The sequence below is a fragment of the Littorina saxatilis genome, linkage group LG3, assembly GCF_037325665.1.
Source record: "Littorina saxatilis isolate snail1 linkage group LG3, US_GU_Lsax_2.0, whole genome shotgun sequence".
In the NCBI taxonomy this organism is placed as follows: domain Eukaryota; kingdom Metazoa; phylum Mollusca; class Gastropoda; order Littorinimorpha; family Littorinidae; genus Littorina; species Littorina saxatilis.
Genome location: NC_090247.1, coordinates 49,335,104 through 49,349,829, shown reverse-complemented (window position 1 = coordinate 49,349,829; position 14,726 = coordinate 49,335,104). Strand labels below are relative to the sequence as shown.

Genomic DNA, 14,726 nt, shown 5'->3' with positions numbered 1-14,726 from the left:
AGACAGACAGACATATAGACATCCACATCCAACCCAATTAACGCTGAAAAGCTCACCATATTTCTCATCGAACGCGTGGTAGGCAAGAGCCAGGGCGTCACCGGTGCAAGTGTGGCCGTACATAGGGTTGAGCTCGTCAACCACAGCTTTCAACAACTCGGGATGCTGGTAGGACGGCGAGAAAGACAGCCTGCCCACGGTGGAGCTAGAGAACTGTACGATGGACAGACGGTTCTGGGTAGGGGAGGGGCCAAAGCCGCCGCACAGGGTGTCAATCAGAATCTTGACGCCTGCCTTCATGGCCTCGAAAGCCTCGTCGCTGATGGAGCCGGAAGAGTCCAGGATGAGGAGGAGGTCACGTGGCTTGCCATCAGAGGCCCGGATGAAGTCGTTGTGGAAGTTCTCCGAAACCACCTGGACGTCGTCCATAGGGTTGTAGGGTCCTTCTTCTCCTTCACCGTTGGGACCTACAGGTAGAAGGAATTGTTGGAGAGCGTTAGTCAGGTGTTGTCGTGAGTAAAAAAAAACAAAGAACCGAAAAAAAGCGGAGGGGGGGGGGGGGGGGGGGGAAGGATCTGGATTTTTTTTTTATGCAATCGTTTCACGCTCAAAATCACGGAGTGAGGTAAACAATGCTGACATTGCAGAACATATATTGTGTTTTTAAATTGTAAAAATGAAAAGTGTACAAAAGTATACAGTGTAATGTCGGGTTTGCAGAAAAAAGGAAATACATATTGGTGATCACCATTAAGATAAAACAACACACAGAAATACTACACAATGCTTTTTCCTTATTCATCATATTACGTGTTTACACTGTGAACTAACACGCTGTGTCAAGTAAAGAAAAAATAACAAACATTATGAAAAATAAAATCTCAGACTCTCTACCCCTATACTAATACCCCTACTCAGACACAAATTATTCAGGCAAACCAGAGACAGTTTTGGAGAAAATGGAATGACGAGTGAGATTACACACACACAAGTCCACCTTTATCCCTATCAAAGACGAGAACTGAAAAACAACCAGAAAAGTTTCAAATAACAGATTAAAATGCAGTAAATAAAAAGGTTAGAAAACAACAGCAGGAAAAACTATGCAATGAACACAAAAGTACTCACTCTGAGTCGTGCTGATGGTGATCGGACGGTACTCGACCAGCAGCTGGGCCTCAGGACACACTCGTCCAGGGGTCAAGATGACCCTCACTCTCTTCTGCGTGCCGAATCCCAGGGGTGCTGACCACCCACTCCACTGAGAACACGTGCATCGCGGGGCCAGCGTCGTCGTCGCTTCGCTGCTGGGGGCTAGGGTTGTCGTCGTTGTTGTTGTGGTGGTGGAGGTGGTGGGTTCTTGGGTTGTGGTTGTGGAGGGTTCAGTTGTGGTAGTGGTGGCTTCGGTTGTGGTGGTTGTAGCTTCAGTGGTGGTGGTTGTGGTGGGTGCTGGGGTTGTAGTGGTAGTGGTTGTGGTTGGCTTTTCAGTTGTGGTTGTGGTGGGTTCGGTTGTGGTGGTTGTAGCTTCAGTAGTGGTGGTGGTTGTTGGGGCTGGCGTTGTAGTGGTAGTGGTTGTGGTTGGCGTTTCCGTTGTGGTGGTCGTTGTTGCTTCAGTAGTGGTGGTGGGAGCTTCAGTTGTTGTCGTCGTTGTAGTGGTTGGCGCCTCAGTGGTGGTAGTGGTTGTCGGCACTTTAGTGGTGGTAGAAGTTGTGGTGGTAGCTTCGGTGGTTGATGTTGTCGGGGCCTGAGTTGTCGTAGTGGTAGTAGGCGCCTTAGTGGTGGTTGTGGTTGTAGTAGGCTTCTCAGTGGTGGTAGTTGTTGTAGATGGGGCTTTGGTAGTGATCCATCGGGGAGCTTTTGTGGAAGTAGTAGAGGCCTCTGTGGTAGTAGTAGTAGCAGCGGGTGTAGTGGTCTTGCTAGGCTTCTTCGTCTTCTCCTTGCTGTTTTCATTAGAATCCTTATCCTTGCTGTTTTCATGAGAATCCGTATCATTGCTGGTTTCACTAGAATCCTCCTCCTCGCCAGATTGTCCCTGATCACCCAGCATGATGTCATCAATGCCTGGCAGCTGCATGAGGTCACAGAGGCTGGGCAGTGACGCCATGGAGGGATCCTTGATGGCCACGTCGATCAGGCTGACCACGATCTTTCTCAGGTGCCTGAGGACCACGCGGTAGTGAGTGTGGACCTTGCGCACCTCCTTCTGCATCTCCTTCTTCGCTGCCTTCTTCCACTTGACGCGGAGCTCCACTTTGCTGACGTCAAGCAAACCGCATTGCGTCAGAGCCGTTTTGCACTGAGCGTCGGTGAGTCTTCTCGCAGGGGATGTGGTGGTGGTTGTTGTTCTCTCCGATGATAGGTCGGTTGTCGTTGCTGTAGTAGAAATATGTCCCGAAGAGGAGGTTGTCTCCTCTTCGTCGCCGAAAACGTCGCCGAAAGAGTCTTTGACGTTGTTGAAGACGTTTAGTCCCCAGTCGTAGAACCCGGTATCTCTCTTCTGTCTGTCGTTCACGGCCTTGGCGTCTGTCACGTGACGTGACGTCATCGCTACCAAGACCAGCAGCAGCAGGGCGGGACGAAAGGTCTTCATGGTGAAGTTCATCTTGTTTTTTTTCTAAAACAGATGACAAAAAAACGATAAGTTTTCTGAATGTGTTACCGGTTTGTGCAACAAAATAACTTCTGTTGACTAATACCACAGTTCAGGCCACTAGCCTCAACAACATCGACAACAACAAAAAACAAGAATGCGAGCAGTAGCATTGGCAACAAAGATAACAAAACAAGACAAGCAAACTACATTATGTTAGATGGCCGTAAATAATGACCTTCACAGATTAAAAAACCAGTGGAGATGAGCATTAAGTCCCAAATAGCATTTGATTAACAACTTATAATATCAGAGGAACATTGCATCAAGAGTGACCAATCAATTACTGCAGCCAAAGCTACGAGAACATTCAGAAACAGTGTACAGTATTGCTGTGTTTAACTTACTCAAAGTATCCGCTTACCTTTAGGTCAGCAATCGTTGTTTGAAAAGTTGAAGTTATTTCTTCAGTTGACGTTCTTTTGGGCTTGTAGGTTTCTTCTCTTGTCATTCAGTCGCTTTTACAGATGCAAAGCTTCAACTCAATCTTCTTCGTTGTCGTTGAGCTTCAAGGTTTTAAATCTTCAGGTATGATTTCTTTGTAAATATCAGTCGTCTTCTCGAATGTTTTTAGTGGTGAGTTCTTGAGCCTGAGATGTTCTTAGCTCTTCTTTTCTTCTTCCTGAAGGTGTTTCAGGTACAAGCCCTAAAGAAGTTCTTGCCTCTAAGCCGTTGGGGCTACGGTTATATAGCTGAGAGAGAGGACACGTAGGAGGAGCTTGCCCATTGTCCGTCGCCGGAAGAAGTAGGCGATGATTTCACATCACTCTCGATCGCACTGGCAAGAGTGTGTGTTCATGACGACGTCAGCAAACTCTTGAATCCCACATACCTCCAACTTTCTTTAAGTGTGGACGCTATCTTCTTTTCTTAAGGTGTTTAATTATAAAAATCACCTTTCTTTTTGTCGTTGAAAAAGACGCGGTGCAACTAGGATTGAAAGAACTTGTTTGCATTTCGCCATCGTTGTAAGATTCAAAAGCTAGTTGAGTATTTTACCTTCTCTCGTCTCTTTTCAATTAGCTACGACTATTCTCGAGGCTGAGCACTTAAGTCTACCTGTCGTAATGTATGTACAGTACATTAGAACCTGTGAGGGATGGCCAGCAGTATGAGGCTGTAACCAGACAAACCGTTACCCATGGAGCGTGCAAGTCACAACAAAGTCCTAAGTAACAGATTGGCCATTCTCGATTAATATCACAGTATGAACTACACAGTGAGTCTTTACTGGACATTCCACTACCCTCGGCCATGCCGCTTATCAACAAGAAGCTAGAAAATAAATCTTCCTGAATAAGGTCAATATCATCAGAAAACTAGAACAGAAGTCTTCATGAATAAGGTCAATATCAACAGAAAACTAGAAAAGAAATCTTCATGAATAAGGGAAACACATTTTAGTGGTAGTCGCTACTTCAGAAACTAATCTTTTTTGTGACTACCGCAATGGTGGTGGCGTTTGTTTTGTGCTTGTTCTAACGATATGTTTTCAGACATGACAGTTCCATTAACAAATCTGCGAATAAAAGAAGAAAACAAAACACAAGATTTAAGATTACAATTCACATCACGTGCCCTCATTCTTTACTTGTCATTACCATCCTAAAGAAGTCAGCGGCTGGCTGACGAAAATGTGATGAAGACTTTTTGGCTCACGTAAGTGTAGCCTATGCGATCGTAACTTTGTCTGTCTGTGCGTGCGTGCGTGCGTGCGTATGTGCGTGCGTGCGTGCGTGTGTATGTCTGTGGTAGAAACTCTAACATTTGAAGACGTCACATTACATTGACGTCACATTATGACGTAAGAGGGTTAGACGTCACGCGAAGGAAGTACTGAAAGTCTCGGTCATTATTATTTTGAGCGGGCCGAGACTAGTTGGCAGTCGTGTCCCTGTAAGTAGGCTACATGCAGACAGACAGATCTAGATCTAGTGTCTCGCTTTCTTGCACAGTTTCACCTATGCTTTTTCTGTGTGTGTGTGTGTGTGTGTGTGTGTGTGTGTGTGTGTGTGTGTGTGTGTGTGTGTGTGTGTGTGTGTGTGTGTGTGTGTATGTGTGACGGAGTGATTGAGTTTGTGTTACTGTTTGTCGATTTCTTACGTGAGCCTTGATGGCTTCGCCTCTTGTTTGTTGTTTAAACTGGATGCTGTTGTGTTTTCTTTATGTTTTGACGTGGAAATTCTTCATAGATGCAATGACGCATTGTCACCTTAGTTAAGGCATCATCACCCCCTACACACACACAAACGAAATCTGTCCCAACATTCACGAAACTCAATTGAATTAACACCCCAGCATTTCAAATTCAGGGCTTTTAAAACGGGTTTCACGGTTCAGTGTCACGTCAGTAGTACAACTTGTTCTCAAACATCTCAAGCCTTTGGGACATGTGTAGGAGTGACGCGATGCACTGTGCATTCGACAAGGTGTGTTTCTATAATTAGAATTAAATAAACGAATGTGGTCGGGGAATCAAAGCAACGGTTTGGGTAGCTGCGGTGGCGAAAGGGTGGTCTATTTGTGACTGCACTCGTTTCCAGTGTCGGAGAACGATTTTTAAGCAAAGGGATAAATCAAATCCAAAAAAACAAAGAGACTGCCAATATTCCAATGTTCAGAATAAAACAAAACAAGAAAGGTAAGTTGTCAGAACGTTTGTTATTGACAAAAAACGTTACATTCACAAATATATCGACCCAACAGTGCAGAGACACACGATTAGTTACGACAACTTATCTTGATTGAAGTTTCTACCGCCTGCTACGAAGCCGCAAGCGAATGAATGATTATATGACGAAAATGTGCGTTGGGTCGATATATTTGTGAATGTAACGTTTGTTATCGATAACAAACGTTGCAACAACTTACCTTTCTTGTTTTTAAAAAAAAAGAAAAATCAGTTTAGTTTATGAAATTATTGATCAATTTATTTTAACAAGAAATAAACAAAAGTAGTCGGGTAATGTATTTCAACTGTTAGTGTGTTGATCACGAAAGGGTGGTATATTACTTAGTTCAATCCATTCCCGCCCAGCTGTTTCCAACTTCTTTAGCACATTTTGTCACTGTATATTGTGTTAATTATTTATTCTCGTATCTATCTCACAATAAAAAGCTGAACGAAAATAGTCATAAAGTTAAAGTAGTCGTTGGTGTAACGATTGCAAAGGGTGGTATACTGGTTAGTAAAATCGTTTCCGGTGGGGGAGGACAATTTGTCATACTTTTTGTTTGCAAGAATCGGTAAATTGATTCAATTCTTTATTATTGCGCTCGAACTACAAAGACTGACAACATTCCTGTTGTTGTTGTTGTTGTTGTTGTTGTTGTTGTTGTTGTTGGGTTTGTACAATTGGTTGTATGTCATGTGATAGGTAGACGTCTTTTCTTTGAATTTTTTCCTTTCCATTTATCACAATCATCTGTTCTCAATAAGTTCTATTAACGAAACGAAGCATGCTCGAAACAGTGGCTTGTTTTCACTAGACGATTGTGACAACTGTGCTAAAACATTTAAACAAGTCGCGTAAGGCAAAATTACTACATTTAGTCAAGCTGTCGAACTCACGGGATGAAACTGAACGCACTGTATTTATTCACTGAGACAGTACAGCTTCGTCAATCCCCGCGTGAAGGAAATCGCTCACCTTCCACGTGCAAAACGTAGTGATATTGACACGCCAGATTAGCGCGGTAGTGTATTGTGCTAAGCAGGAAAGCGCGCTTTTCTGTATTCTTGTTAACTTTCTGAGCTTGTTTTGAATACAACCTATCATATCTATATGTTTTTGGAATCAGGAAATGATCACGAATAAGATGACATCATTTTTGGATCGATATCTTACATTTTAATCGTAGGACTAATTATTCTATTTTCGTTAATTGTGATCACATTTTAAGAGTAAACATGACATATGTATATATTTTTAGATTCAGAATGTGATGAAAAATACGATGCAATCGATTTTAATGACAACTTTAATGAGCAAACTCATAACTTAAATGTTAAGCCTCCAAGCTGAAATGCAATACCAAAGTCCGGGCTTCGTCGAAGATTACTTGACCAAAATTTCAACCAATTTGGTTGAAAAATGAGAGCGTGACAGTGCCGCCTCAACTTTCACGAAAAGCCGGATATGATGTCATCAAAGACATTTATAAAAATTTTAAAAAAAAACGTCTGGGGATATCATACCCAGGAACTCTCATGTAAAATTTCATAAAGATCGGTCCAGTAGTTTACTCTGAATCGCTCTACACACACACATACACACACACACACATACACCACCACGACCCTCGTCTCGATTCCCCCTCTACGTTAAAACATTTAGTCAAAACTTGACTAAATGTAAAAAGAGAAAAGAGAGGTATTCAAATAAACAACGAAAACAAGTGACAAACATACAAACACACAAACAAATGAAGCCAACCAACCTAACAAACAAACACACAAACAGCCATGTAAAGCAAACAAGGACACATCCGCAACTATTTACTCTTGGGCAACTTTACGTGCATCAGCACGCTGCTTAAATGCAAATGCACTCCTTATATGGAAATCGCCCCCAGATCCTGAGTCTTATAACCCACTCAAGTCTCGTTTTCATCACACCTCCGTGCAAACACACAGAAGGTGGTTTGTGATGTTTTAGAACACAAGGGCAAAGTGCAGCAGTGTATACACACACAACGGTGCCCTGCGTGTTGCTTTGGTCAACAGAAACGCCGCGCCTGTGTGTGAAGAGACAGGACCTGACATGCTCCAGCGTCAACCGTTAACCCGCCCTGTTGACATACATTGCATACAACTCAATCTTACACTTCTTTTGTTTGTTTGGTGATGTTTACTTGTTATGTTTGTGTGTGGGGGTCGGGTGGGGTGGGATGTGGGAAGGGATGAGGTTAGGGGAGGTGGAGTTTTGTGTGTGGGGGGGGGGGGTGGTTGTGTGCGTGTGTGTGTGTGTGTGCGCGCGCGTGTAAATGCGTGTGTGTGTGTGTGTTTGTGTGTGTGTGTGTGTATGTGTGTGTGTATGTGTGTGTGTGTGCGCACTGTGTGTGTGTCTCTGTGTGTGGCAGTGTGACAGTGTGTGTGTGTGTGTGTGTGTGTGTGTGTGTGTGTGTGTGTGTGTGTGTGTGACCGTTAACCCCTCTCTTTAGACACGCATTGCAAACAACTCAGTCTTATATTTTTGTTGTTGTGGGTTGTTTCCTTTGTGAGTGTGTAGGGGAAGGAAAGAGGGTGGGGCATGATGGATGTGTGTGTATGTGTGTTTGTGCGTGCGTGCTTGTGTGTTTGTGTGCGTGCGTGCGAGTGTGTGTGTGTCTGTTTGTGTTTGTGTGTGTGTGTGTGTGCATGTGTGTGTTTATGCGTATGTGTGTTGATGTGTTTGTATTTGTGCGTGTGAGTGTTGCTTGCAATTCACATGCACGCGCTGGCGTGTTTGCGTGTGTGAGTGACTGTGTATGTGTGCGTGCGTACGCGCGTGCTCGTTAATCCACCATATTAACATACATTGCATACAACTCAGACTTACATTTAGATTGCCTTGGGTCGTTTTTCTGTTATGAGTGTATGAAAGGGGAGGGGAGAATGTGGAGGGAAATGAGGATGGACGTGTGTGTATGTGTGTGTTAGTGCTCGGTGCGTGCGTATTTGGGTGGGTGGGTGCGTGCGTGTGCGAGTGTGTATGTGTGCTCTTTTGCTCCTTTCTCTTTTGTTTGCTTAGGCCTGCTGTTTTAATGCAACCGTGGTAACTGCGTGATACTCGAGGGCAATAACTGAGAAGAAGGGGTTTGGACAAAGAAAATGACGTTTTGAAATTGATTGATATATTTTCAAGATTATTGGTATATTCTTTTTATCGTGCTGCTTCACCACGGCATGTATTCCATTTTTAGGGATATTCAAATGATTTAGTGGTCAGAATTTAGTTGTTGTTTTTCATGACATTTTTGGTAAAGCATATAGTTTTGGGAAAATATTCATCGTCAAGAATAATACATGTAGAATGTTGAGATCTGTTTTATTTCAATATACACAGGTCCCACTATACAATAACTGAAAATGGTCTTCATATTCATGAACAAATTTGATTCCATTGGTAGACATCAAAGGTACAATTGTTTTTCACGGAAATTAGTCAATTTTTTGCACTTTGGACACATTTTTTAAATCATTTCTCGGTAATTTCAAGAAAGGGTCTTGGTATTGCACTAAAACATCATTTCTGACGAAAGCACAAAACAGAGCAAGAAGACTGAATATTTAGTTAAGAAGACGTGATTTTCCAATGACGGCACTATAGTGTTCAAAAACGATAATGAGAAAACAGCGTCAAAAGTGTTCAAAATGTGTCACATAATAATAAATCATTTTGAAAATGATCACTTTATTGCAAGGAAGAGGATGAGGAAAACGTTACACCGCACAATTATTCCGTAGTGCTCAAAGTACCAAAACATTACTGAAAACACAAACAATTATGTGCCATATTATGTACCTTCAGCTTATTCATTCTCTGACGATTCTGCCGTCCAAAGCCCCTAAAAATCAGGTCTTTTCTACTTGGGTGAAAATAAGAAATTTAGAGTAAGATTTAAATATTATGAAAAGAACAGAAATACTTGAGTCTTTGATCTTTTCATCCATGGTGCGCAAGTGTAACGAGTAACGCAATTCTGTAATATAGTAACATTAATGTTTGTCTGTTCTTAATAAATGTCAACAACAACGATTATAATATTATAGTTTAAAGATACTGCGATCTCCTAACGTGTATTCAGGGATTCTGTGTACTTTTTTTGTTATATACGTTTGACCGAATCTAGGTTTACTGTTCCTTACGTTTGCTATTTCGGAGATCTTGGTAACAAAAACAGAAATGTTTTAAACAAAATTGCAAGGATTTGTATCGAAGCTGTGGTTTATAGTTTGTATGAGGTGCTGAGTTATAATCAAATGTATATGGTTAGTTCCTGTGAATTATTTTGAATTATTTATTTTGTTTTGTTTTATCGGACTTAACTTTATTAAGTGTGTTTATGTGTTTATTTTTGTGTTTATTTGTATTTGTGTTTGTTTTGTGTATAAACTTAAACAGTTTGATTTTCTTGAACAGAGTGACTGGAGACGATAGAGTCAATGTACTTGCTCAGTTTTATAAAATGTTATCTCCATCTATCAACAGTTTTAGCATGCCAAAATTGAGTAAAGTATATATCGCACTAGTATCATTTCATTTGCTAAATAAAGAGTAGGTGGAGTGTTTTTTTTACTTTTTACACTTTTTCTTCAGCATTTTGGCATTATTCAGTTATTCTGCAGAAAAACAGAAATGCTGGAGAAAAACTGTCTTTTCTGCAGCATTTCTTCATAATGTCATCTTTCGCCGAAGCAACGGGTTTTTCTGGAGCATAACATTTTACTGCAGTAAAATTGAAATCAAGAATGCTGCAGTAAAACGGTGCTGTTGTTTTACTGCAGAAAACCTGTTTACACTTTTTCTGCAGCATTTTGTACTGGCTCATTATAATGTTGGAGCACGCGAGCCCCCCACTGTCGAGAGATGGACTTATCCAGAATTACCAATAGTTGTGCGTGACTGACACGAATGTATTTTGTCTGTCGGAACAAACTATTATATTATCCCAGGGGGCGACGAATACAAACGCTACTTTACAAGGTCGTTCGTTTTTCTCCAGAAAAACTGTGACAGACTATTCTGCAGTAAAACAACATCACAGTTTTACTGCAGCATTCTTGATTTCAATTTTACTGCAGTAAAACTGTTTTACTGCAGAAAAAAACGTTGCTCTCGCGAAAGATGACATTATGCAGAAATGCTGCAGAAAAGACAGTTTTTCTCCAGCATTTCGGTTTTTCTCCAGAATAACTGAATAATGTCATAATCCGCCAAGAGCCAGTACAACATGCTGCAGAAAAAGTGTAAACCGGTTTTCTGCAGTAAAACAACAGCACCGTTTTACTGCAGCATTCTTGATTTCAATTTTACTGCAGTAAAATGTTTTGCTCCAGAAAAAACCGTTGCTTCGGCGAAAGATGACATTATGCAGTCGGAAGTGTCTGGACACATGTCGGATTTGTCGGCCCTAAAGTCGGGTGGTTGTCGTCTGCTTGTCGGCTGCATGGTCGGATCAGTCGTAAGGACAGGTCGGGAGTGAAATTTGGAGCCGAATTTGCATCCGAAACTTCCGACCTAGCCGACTTAACTATCCCCGACACTTCCGAAAAATCGTATATGTGAGACCCAGGCATTACACACCTCGTCCTGAATATCTTGCATATTTTCCCGAGGGCCTTTGGCTCCGTAATACATGAAAATCGACCCTCGGGAAAATATGCAAGATAATCAGAACTCGGAGTGTGTAACCTATATCTCTTCCCCACCTCAATAAGCATTTACATTCAAATACGCCAATCCTTGTATGGTGTATACAACTGTGCCCCCACATTTTGACATTTAAAAAAATGATGTCCACGGTTTCTTATCAGCTCCACAAGAAAGCATTGACCTCTACACTGTTATGTTTTATCAACTCTTTAAATTAACAACATTGAAAAGAACGCAACAGAAAAGTTAAATGAAGGAAAAACCGGAAGCTACCTCATCCGTATGCACAGCAAACATGCTTCAGTTTACCGACATCACACTCTAAAGGGGTACTTTCCATTCACCCTTGCAGGTGCTGTCCAAACCGATGTTTGCACACATCGGCTTAAGGGGGATTTTCCCTCCTTAAAAACTCTCGTGAAGCTTTTCTGCCTTTTCACGTAAGTGACGCCCCCTCTTCTGTGACGTAAGCCCAGTGGGATATATCATGAGAAAGTGGTCACGTGATCACCTGGTGGAGACGGATATAAAAGTATAGCCACAGGGATGCAGAGTCACTGAACTGAGGTTTTAGGGCCTAGGAAGAACAAGCTGTTAGTATTCCACCAAGCAGCTTTTACTCGAAGCAACAAGAACTTGAACTACTCAAAGAACTTACCGCAACAAGAACTAAATCACACAGGTGAGTCAATTTTGCCTACGTTAGCATTAAGCTTCTTTAAGAGAAGTAGTCATTATTCAGATCCATGACTTTTTCACTTTCACGATTTCATCATCTGTGTCATACTTTCTTGTACAGTGATTCAATAACTTGAAATAATTAATATTACCAATTATGCAGACCTAAACTAAAATGTTGAATTCATCTTTTAATCTTATTTCTTGTGGAAATGAAAGCTTGCAAAAAAAAACCACTAAATATAACTAAAACATATTTTTGTTCACACAAAGACAAAATGAAGGGAACGTTGTCTCAAAACTAGTTGGCGTTGTTAAAGAAAGTTGTTGTATTGCAAATAAATTATATGTACCTCATCGTCATTTGAGGGGTCAATCGTATATATTCGTGTTGACATATGGTTAAACCAAAAACTCTGACCACTCATGTTTTTGTTTTTCTCTGCTTTAACATTTTCTGAATCTGTTTTTTTCTTCACAGAAACATGAAGCTTTTACAACACTCATCAACGCTACCCTTGTTGACCCTTGGCCTGGTACTCATAGCAGTGACTCACCAGGCATCTGCAGGAGTAGTGCAACCAGACCCCTACTATGGCCACTCTCAAAGCCAGACCATGAACCTGAGCTACGAAGAAGGAAAACGACTAGAGAAAGAAGCCCAGAAGGCTGCAGAGAAAGAGACCAAGAAGCAGGAAAGACAGGCCGCCAGAGAGGCTGAGAAGGCGGCCAGACAGGCCGAGAGGGAAGCCCAAAAGGCAGGAAACTCCGCCGAAACCTCTGCGGAGAGAGAAGCCAGGAAGGCGGCCAAGGCTGCAGAAAAGGCTGCGGAAAGGGAAGCCAACAAGACCCTGAACGCCGCCGAGAGAGAAGCGAAGAAGGCAGCAAGACAGGCAGCGAGAGACGCCAAGAAAGCGGCAAAGCAGGAAGGCAGGAACCTTGAGACCAGCACCAAGATCAACTTGGACAACCCTGAGTGCCTTGCTGCCATCAACCAGTGCTCGCTGTTCGACGCTGTTGAGTCTGAGATGAAGCCCATGTGGGAGAGGACCACCCTGCAGAAGGAACTGAAGACCGTGTACAAGCAGCGCAAGGACGACCTCAGGCGCCTCAAGAAGTACATCAACCAACTCGTCGACTACACAATCGAGAACCCCGCTGCGGACCAGCCCCTTCTCGGCCTGTGCGACGGAGCCACCAGCGGCCGCGACGGATCCGATGAGGATGGTGATGACCTCTCCCCTGCAACGGCAGACCCCTCCTACACTGCTGACCCTTCCACGACCGCTGACCCCTGGACCAAGTCTTCGGAGACCCCCGCCCCTACTGCCGACCCGTGGACAGGACCTACCACCGTGGCTGACCGCTGTGTCGTCAGTGAATGGAGCGACTGGTCAGCTCCCCTTGGATTCGGAACACAGGAGAGAACTCGCTACATCGTCCAGTCTGGAATCTTCTGTCCTGAGGATTCTGAGCTAATTGAGGAAAGAGACATCCCTTCTGAGAAAAGTAAGTGTTTGTATTGCTTGTTCGAGAAAATGGAGCAAATGATCAGCATATGAGAATTGGTTTTCTTCGACTAAGTGTACCTTTGACTTAATTAGCTATACTATTGTCAGTCTTGGGATTTTTTCTCGCAATATACTTATTTACGGCCACAATTAGAATAAGTGAACACAAACAAAACTGGAACTATAAGAAGAAAAGCCAAAAAGCTGTTAGGCATTCATTTTGAGAACTGATATGAACAGTCAAGCAAGACAACGTTTTTGTTTTGTATTTTAACGCCTTCAAATTTTTTTTTATCAATTATCAATTATTTTTAATTGTGTTCCACTTTCTTCAGACGGAGACGGAGAATACGTCGTCGACGATGTGGACCTTGTCACGAACAACTTCGAGCAGGACTTCATCCGGGCAAATGATGGCAAACCACGTGACCTTCTCCTCGTCCTCGACTCTTCCGGTTCTATCACGGACGAGGACTTCGAGGCTCTGAAGGACGGCGTCAAAGTTTTGATTGACAGCTTGTGCGGCGGATTTGGCCCCGCCTCAAACCAGCATCGCCTGGGTGTGGTCCAGTTTTCGACCTTCACCAGACCCGTGCACAGTTTTGCTGATGCCCAGGATCCTGCCAGCCTCAAGGACGTTGTAGACAACACCAGACCCATGTACGGGTACACGTGCACTGGTGATGCCTTGGGCCAAGCCTTTGACGAGTTTGATGCCAGCAGAGGTGGGTACTTTAAAAAATGACTTTCAAATTAATGAAATTAAACATTTGAGGACGAGTCATTGTTAAAACAACGGACAGGTTGGTGCCATAAGTCATGCAATTCGATGACACAATCATGTATTTTCAATAATGTTAAGATTTCGGGACTGGGATGGTAAAAAACCCAACTCTTCCTCTGTTTATCTGTCTTCTAGACACGGCTGTGTTAATGCACATGGTAAGAAGTACAGCAGATTTGTAAAAACAGTCCTCGTTTTCAAAGTTTTCAACTGTTCTCAGAATAACACATACAATAAGATCTATGTAGAAATCTGTTTAAGTTGAATAAGAACAAAGTCCATAAAAGCGGCCGAAGAAACTTGCTGTTTGAAGTTTGCAGTAGTTAAGCTTGTCATAGACCAGTTAACGTTCTGTTTGCAATTGCATCGAGTTTTGTTGTGTAACAGGTTTGATGGAATACGGGCATTCGCAAATAAAACAGGAACAAGAACAACAGTTACTGTTAACGCTTCAAGATGCAATCAAATCTTCACAGCAACAGTTCTGACAGATGCTCTTTGTTAAAAGCGTCAGTTTGTGACGTTGCACATTTCAAGGATCTAAACACCTTCAACTGTTTTATTTACAATTTCATTTCATCTTCCCTCAACAGGTGCACGCGACTACACCGTCCACGACACACTCATCATCACCGACGGCAAATCCAATTGTGGAGCGGACCTTCTGATGTCATCGCAGACTTTGCAGCAGCGATCCAACGTCTACGCCCTCGCCATCGGCCTGTCCTCAGACCAAGCAGCTCGCA

General features: G+C 42.7%; 2 protein-coding genes across 2 annotated transcripts in view; one reads left to right on the top strand and one right to left on the bottom strand.

Moving 5' to 3' along the window:
• LOC138961225 (mucin-22-like) overlaps positions 1 to 3,324 on the bottom strand; it is a 3,592-nt gene extending 268 nt beyond the window's left edge. The window contains exons 1-3 of the mRNA XM_070332824.1: positions 3,015 to 3,324; positions 1,129 to 2,614; positions 57 to 467 (exon numbers count right to left, since the gene is read on the bottom strand). Coding sequence (XP_070188925.1) covers positions 57 to 467; positions 1,129 to 2,614; positions 3,015 to 3,101 — 1,984 coding nt within the window. The 5' untranslated portion in view covers positions 3,102 to 3,324. The remainder of the gene's footprint in view (positions 1 to 56; positions 468 to 1,128; positions 2,615 to 3,014) is intronic.
• Positions 3,325 to 11,535: 8,211 nt separating this feature from the next.
• Positions 11,536 to 14,726, top strand: part of LOC138962542 (uncharacterized) — a 4,364-nt gene continuing 1,173 nt past the window's right edge. The window contains exons 1-4 of the mRNA XM_070334386.1: positions 11,536 to 11,689; positions 12,167 to 13,194; positions 13,532 to 13,921; positions 14,574 to 14,726. The exon at positions 14,574 to 14,726 is cut by the window's right edge and continues 1,173 nt beyond it. Of these exons, the coding sequence (XP_070190487.1) occupies positions 12,171 to 13,194; positions 13,532 to 13,921; positions 14,574 to 14,726 (1,567 nt within the window). The 5' untranslated portion in view covers positions 11,536 to 11,689; positions 12,167 to 12,170. The remainder of the gene's footprint in view (positions 11,690 to 12,166; positions 13,195 to 13,531; positions 13,922 to 14,573) is intronic.